General features: G+C 47.5%; 1 protein-coding gene across 1 annotated transcript in view; it reads left to right on the top strand.

Moving 5' to 3' along the window:
- The first annotated feature begins 6,644 nt into the window (after positions 1-6,644).
- Positions 6,645-6,952, top strand: part of Taf4 (TAF4 RNA polymerase II, TATA box binding protein (TBP)-associated factor, 135kDa) — a 29,540-nt gene continuing 29,232 nt past the window's right edge. Inside the window, exon 1 of the mRNA XM_013030339.1 lies at positions 6,645-6,676. Within this exon, the coding sequence (XP_012885793.1) occupies positions 6,645-6,676 (32 nt within the window). The remainder of the gene's footprint in view (positions 6,677-6,952) is intronic.

The raw sequence follows: 6,952 nt of genomic DNA, 5'->3' as shown, positions 1-6,952 counted from the left end.
GCGCTGTCCCTCAGCCCTTCAGCTCAAGGCTAGCACTCTACCACTTGAGCCACAGCACCACTTCTGGCTTTTTTTTTCCTGCTTATGTGTTGCTGAGGAATCGAACCCAGGGCCTCATGCATGCAAGGCAAGCGCTCTACCACTGAGCCACCTTCCCAGCCCAGCATGGTTAATTGTTAAAAGAAGAAAGGTTCTGTGTGCTTAGCCATAAAAGAACTGCAAGTCAAAATCATTCTAAGATTTCTGTCTCCTGCAGGTAGTTCCCAGTTTCCCCAGCACCATTTGTTGAAAAGGCTCTCTTGTTCTCCAGTTTATGTTTTTGATTCCTTTGTTGAAAATTAGATGGCTGTAGCTATGTGGCTTTATTCTGGGGTCTTCTGTACATTATGCCTGTTTTTGTGCTGTTTCCATGCTGTTTTTGTTATTGTGGCTCTGTAGTATAATTTGAAGTCTGGTATTAGGATACCTCCAGTGGTGATCTTTTTATTTAGGATTGCTTTTGCTGTTCAGAATCTTGTATGTTCCCTTTCACATTTTTGGATTATTTTTGTATTTCTGTGAAGAATGATATTGGGATACTGTATTGAATCTGTAGATTATTTTTGGCAGTGTATCTATCCATCTTCACAGTATTCTGCCATAAACATATTCTGCCATATCCCATAAACATGGGATATATTTCCAAATACTGGTGTCTTCAGTTTCTTTTATCAAGATTTATAGTTTTCATTGTAGAAATCTTTCACTTCCTCAGATAAGTTAATATGCAGTTTTCTTTTAATACTGTTTTTGAGGATATCACGAATTGGATTATTTTTCTGACTTCTTTCTCAGCCTGTTATTACTACTACTATTACTACTACTACTACTATTACTACTACTGCTGCTGCTACTACTACTACTGCTGCTACTACTACTACTACTACTATTACTTTTGGTGATTGTGGGGCTTGAAGTCGGGGCCTGGGCTCCATCCCTGAGCTCTCGCTCAAGGCTATTGCTCTACCCCTTTGAGCCACAGCTTCACTTCCCATTTTCTGGTGGTTAATTGGAGATGAATTCAGACTTTGCTACCCAGGTTGGCTTTGAATTGCAATCCTCAGATCTCAGCCTTCAGAATAGCTAGGATTACAGGCGTGAGCCATCAGTGCCTGGCTGAGTGTTCATTATTGATATGTAAAAATCTAATTTTTGAAAATCGATTTTATATCCAAGAGCAGGAGATTTGAGGATGCAGCACACATGTACTCTAGAAATGAGAAGTGTGATAGTTAATGTATCCAGTATAGATGATAGGAAGGAGAGCTGGTGAGCTGGAGGCCAGAGCTGGGCAAATACCCTGAGGGAGGAGAGTAGGTGTACAGGGACAGGTGGGCCTCATCCCACTGCAAGCTTTGTAGAGAGGTCCGTCCAGGTCCGTCCAAGGGGTGAGACCCTGGCCCAAGGCGCCCAGGTGTGAGCGGGTCCCTAATCTCTTTTGGAACTGTAACTGCTTTGTGCTGCTTCTGAGCTGAGCTTGGTGTCTAGCTGTCAGTGCGAGCCCATCTACTGTTTTGCCCAGCCCTTCCAGCTTTCCACAGGGTTAGGCACTCCTATTCGTAACTTAAGAGGGAGAAAGGTTGTTCACTGCCCACTAGAGGAAAGGAATGCCAGGTGTGGTTGAGTCAGTTCTAACAGTACTGTGTTAGCACCAGCCAGAGCAGGTCCAGGTGGGGGCCAGGCTAGCGTGAGACAGGAAGGTTGGTGCGTCGGCAGCAGGGTGGCCTGAGCCAGCGTCTCTCTGCTGGTGTCTGCCAAAGGGTCTCTGAGAAGCTGTGAGCAACCCAGCAGCGAAGCAACCCAGCATGGCTCCCTCTCCTATGTCCACAGCTTTGCGTCAGACACAGGACTTGGGAGGTGTTCCTCAGCACGACTCTAATCCCAAAGGATTTGCCTTTGTGCCCTTGTCTTGACAGACTCAGCGAGTCTGAGTGACAGTTTTGTTGACAGAGGACATGCCCTAGGACCTCTGCATAGGCAAAGAGACAGCCTAGTCTCTGTTTCACGACGCTGGGCATTGCCATCACAGCCCAAGGGTTGTCCCTTCCTGGGCTGGTTGCCTTGGCAGTGCACAAGGGTGTGTGCCCTGAAGAGCCATGCACAGGGATGACCAGAGAGCCCTTGTGGAACAGTCAGGGAGGAGCCCTTGGGCCCTGGTCCGGAGCGAGCTTCCATGGGTACTTAGTGACATGTGAGCGCCTATCCCAAGGGGTGATTCCCACCCTGGACACACTTTCTCGGGTGGTTGTTCAGCTTCACATACTTGATGTTATTCTGTCTTGAGTGTGGTTAGTGTTGATGATTGAAGGCATCAGAAAAGTCATAAGGAGCAGGACAGGTTTTCTGGAGCTCCAGTTTTTCAGGGAGGGTAGGATCTGTTCTTTCCCTCTCTCTCCCTCTTTCCACTGTCCTTGAGCTTTTTGCTCAAGACTAGTGTTGTACTACTTGAGCCCCTGCTCCACTTCCACTTTTTGGTGGTTAGTGAACTTTATTTCTGCCTGGGCTGGCTTCTAACTGCAATCCTTAGATCTCAGCCTCCTGAGTAGCCAGGATTACAGGCATGAGCCATCAGCGCTTGGATGACAGCGTTCGAAGGATGTTTGGTGACGTGGAAAATGTTCGTAAGAAGTGCAAGGAGACAGTGCAGTACTGTGTCAGGAGAGCCACCTATTTTGTGTTCTGTTTTGTTTGGGACCTGTGTGCCTGGCACGTCTACAGGATAGCCAGGGGTTTCCCAGGAGGTTTCCTCCTCCTCACGCCTTCTCTGTGCGTGGTCAGTTTTCCATGAAGAAACACTTAGTTCTTTATGAGAAAGATCCTGCGATGATTAGAAAGGAAGCCTCTATCTAGATGCAGGATTCACTGTGCACACTGACTGAGCGTGGCTGCCTCCCAGTCCTGTCGGCTTCAGAGTCCTGGAGTAGCTCTTACAATGAGCTCTCCTAGTGGGAGCTGAGGGCAAGGATTCAGAGTGACTCTTTTTGGGTGACAGAACCCCCTTTTCTATTGATATGGAGTCCTTGTGTGCATATTGCAGTGGGAGGGACAAGGTTAAGGATCTCGTTCATACACACCTGGTGGCTCTCCTCTGGCACTTCTGGATGGATCCCTTGTGGGACTAATGGTATCAAACCGTGGAGTTTACCTGGCTAGTGGTTCTGCTTGGCCTGTCCTTCCCCAGCAGCTCCTAGATGTGGATGTGTTGGGAGGAAGTGCTGGCCAGTAAGCTGCTATCAGACCAGCAGCTTACTTTTCATGAACTCTTATTTTTTGGCTGGTCCTGAGACTTGAACTCTGGGCCTGGGCACTGTCCCCGATATTTTTTGCTCAAGGTGAGTGCTTGAGCCTCAGTGCCACTTCTGGCTTTTTTGAGGAGTTTATTGGAGATAAGAGTCTCAGGGAGTTTCCTGCTTGGGCTGGCTTTGAACCACCATCCTTAGACCTGTCTCTTGAGTAGCTAGGATTACAGGCATGAGCCACTGGTGCCCAGCTAATATATTTAAATCTTTTTTTTCTTCTGTTTCTTCATGAACCTTTATCTTCAGCTGGTCTGTATTTCAGGCTGCTTTGCTATGAGGGTGCTGCCGTTACTCATCTGCCGGTGATCCCGCCGCTCTTACATTCAGTGGCTCTTGTCGCTCGGCTGCAGTGAGAAGTGATTGTATGCAGTAACCAATGAGTGATGGTACACTGTAGCCATGGAAACCCAAAGGCAGCACCTATAGGCACCCTTTGTTTGAGGCAAACTTGGGTTTATTTACAGGGGGATGTGGCCAATTTCCTATGAATACCAGCTGTATCCATTCAGCCAGTGGAGTTTATTTGTTTGTTTGTTTGGTTGATTGTGGGGCTTGAACTCAGGGACTGAGTTTTTCTGCTCAAGGCTAGCACTCTACCACTTTGAGCCACATCTCCACTTCTGGTTTTCTGGTGGTAAATTGGCAATAAGAATCTCATAGACTTTTCTACCAAAGCTGGCTTCAAACTGTGATCCTTAGCTCTCAGCCTCCTGAGTAGCTAGGATTACAGGTGTGAGGCACTGGAGCCCTGGTTTTTATTTTTTAAATCATTACTTTGGGAAGTACTGAGGTCAGGCCTTGTGTTTACATGTGCCAGGCCGGCACTGTGCTGTCAGACACTCCCAGCCCAGGGGTTCATGCACACATATGCGTGTCTGTTGCCTCTTTATTCAGTTTTATCTGCCATTCTCTTGATTTTCTCTTTCCCAGCTGAAGTCCTTTCCCCATTTTCTTGGTGGTACTGAGGTTTGAATTTAGGATGTTGTGCTTGTTGGCACAGCATCTACTACTAGAGCTTTCCACCAGTCTCTTTACAAAATTGGTTATTTTCCAGATGGGGTCTCTTGCTATGCTTGGGTCATCCTGCTTGTGCTTCCCTGTGTCTGGGCTGACGGTGGGCACCATATACCTCTCCCAGCCATTGCTCATGATGGAGTCTTGTGAACTTTTTTTTTAAATCCCAGGCCTGCCTTGAACTATCATCTGCAGATCTCTGCCTTCCAAATAGTTAGGATTCCAGGCTTGACAGTTGCCCTCTGACCCCACTTGAAGATTTTTTTTTTTCCTTGCCAATCTTGGACCTTGAGCTCTCTGGGTCTGTCCTGTCCCAAAGTGAGTACTTTACCACTTGAGCTGCAGCACCATTCCCATTTTTTCAGTGGTTAATTGGAGACAAGAGTCTCATAGACTTTCCTGCCTGGGCTGGCTTCAGTCCACGAGCCTCAGATCTCAGCCTCCTGAGTAGCTGGGATGACAGGCATGAGCCACTGGCACCTGGCAGTTGAAGTTGAAGAGGTTGAGGTACTTTCTTAAAGTCACCTGGCTACTTTTTTTTTTTTTTTTGTGGCTGATCCTGGAGCTTGAATTCAGGGACTAGATCCTGTCTCTGAGCTTCTTTTGCTCAAGACTAGTGCTCTACCACTTGAGCCACAGCACCATTTTCAGCTTTTTTTTTTTTTTTTTTAATTTATTAGAGATAAGAGTCTCTTGGATTTTCCTGCTTGGGCTTGTGTGGAACCTTGATCATCAGATCTCAGTGAGGATTATAGGCATGAGCCACCAGCACCTGGCTATTTCATGCATATTTAAAACTATTCTTTTAAGTTTGTGTGGATGTAATTTTTTAAGGAAAAAGATTTGTAGTAATTACAGTATATTAATGAATGGCCTGATTAGATTCTGAGCTGGGATTCAAGCGATGGGTGCAGTATTACTATTTTTCAGTTTTTTCTTTTGGGTCCGGTTGTGGGGCCTGCACTCTGGGCCTGGGCGCTGTCCCTCAGCTCTTCAGCTCAAGGCTAGCGCTCTATCACTTGAGCCACAGTGCCACTTCCGGCTTTTTTCTTTTTGCTTATGTGGTGCTGAGGAATCGAACCCAGGGCCTCAGGCATGCAAGGCAAGCGCTCTATCACTGAGCCACCTTCCCAGCCCTCAGTTTTTATTTTTTAATGGTATGATGGCTTTTGAGAGATCTCAGAGCCCAATAGCATCAAATCCCCTTTTAGAGCTCTGGTTGACAGCTCTAACTTGTTCTTCCAGGGAAAGCCCAGGGTCTGCTTGACACGAAGACTTTGCCACTTTTCCTGGAGGGGTGGAGATGAGGTGGGGCTGTGGTGGCTTCCAGGTGGCCATCTTCCTCCTGGATCTGGCTGCTTTTCTATCCATGCTGGCTGACAGGCCATCCACCAAGGATGTCTGAGCTCTTACATAGCTTCAGCAGGGACCGGACCCATCATGGGTCCCTCCCTGCCTCCCTCCCTGCCTCCCTCCAGCAGTGGGTAAAACAGGGCTTCAGTTTAGTATATCGGTTTATGAGTATAGTGCATTTTGGTTGATATCACCCCTTCCATCATCCAACCCCACCTATCCTCTCAAGTTACTTACTATTTGTCTCACTATTTCTAGTGGTATTTATGATGTAATTGGTGGTTGGACTTTGAAGCTCAAATTAATACCAAACCTTACTGGTAGGATTTGCTTTCCTAAGATTTAACTCCAGGATGGGTTTGGTGGCTCATACCTGTAATCCTAGGTACTTGAGGGGCCAGGAATGGGAGGATTGCAGTTTGAGAACAGACCAATAAATGGTGAGAGCCAGGTGCTGGTGGCCCACATGTGTAATCTCAGCTGTTCAGGAGGCCTAGATCTGAAGATCACAATTCAAGGCCAGCCTGGGAAGGAAAGTGTGAGACTCCTATCTCCAGTTAAACACCTGAAAATCAGAAGTGGAGCTGTGGCTTAAAGTGGCAGAGTACCAGCCTTGATTTTGTAAAAAGAGCTCCGGGACAACATTCAGGCCTTGAGTTCAAACCCCATGACCAACCGGAAAAAAAAAGTGAGATCCTTATCTTAACCCGTAAGAAGCTGGTGTATACCCAGTGGTGCACCCTGTCACGCCAGCTGTGTACAAACAGGATTGTGGCCCAGGCTCTCTGGATGAAATATGAGACCCAATATGGAAAAATAAAGCCAAAAGGGTGGAGGGCAAGGCCTTGACTTCAAACTTCAGTGCTGGAAAGGAAAAAAAAATAGATCAAGAACCTTGAAGGAGTAAGAAGTTTTCCCAGTCTCAGTTGCTGCCGCATCATGCCCCTGTGCTGTGGGCATCCTGGTCTCCTGTAGGACCCTACTGCCTGTACCTCATCACAGGGGGTTCCATGAGCAGCAGCTGCCTATGTGGTCTTCTGTTTGTTCCGGACATCCAGGCCCTAAGCTGGGGAAGCTTGTGTGTGTGCCATAGACAGGGTTGTGTTCTGCAGGCAGAGACAGGGGCAGGGCCCCGGTACTGCAGGCATTCTTGAGTGCTTCTGACAGACAGATGGCATGGTGAGGGTGCCGGCTTGCAGCAGGCACAGATGCTGGGTGCCGAGGGACACCTGCTGGTGGCTCTGCAA

This window comes from Dipodomys ordii, unplaced genomic scaffold, assembly GCF_000151885.1.
Source record: "Dipodomys ordii isolate 6190 unplaced genomic scaffold, Dord_2.0 Scaffold129, whole genome shotgun sequence".
In the NCBI taxonomy this organism is placed as follows: domain Eukaryota; kingdom Metazoa; phylum Chordata; class Mammalia; order Rodentia; family Heteromyidae; genus Dipodomys; species Dipodomys ordii.
Note: the sequence above shows the minus strand (reverse complement) of the source record. Positions and strands in the feature narration are given on the sequence as shown.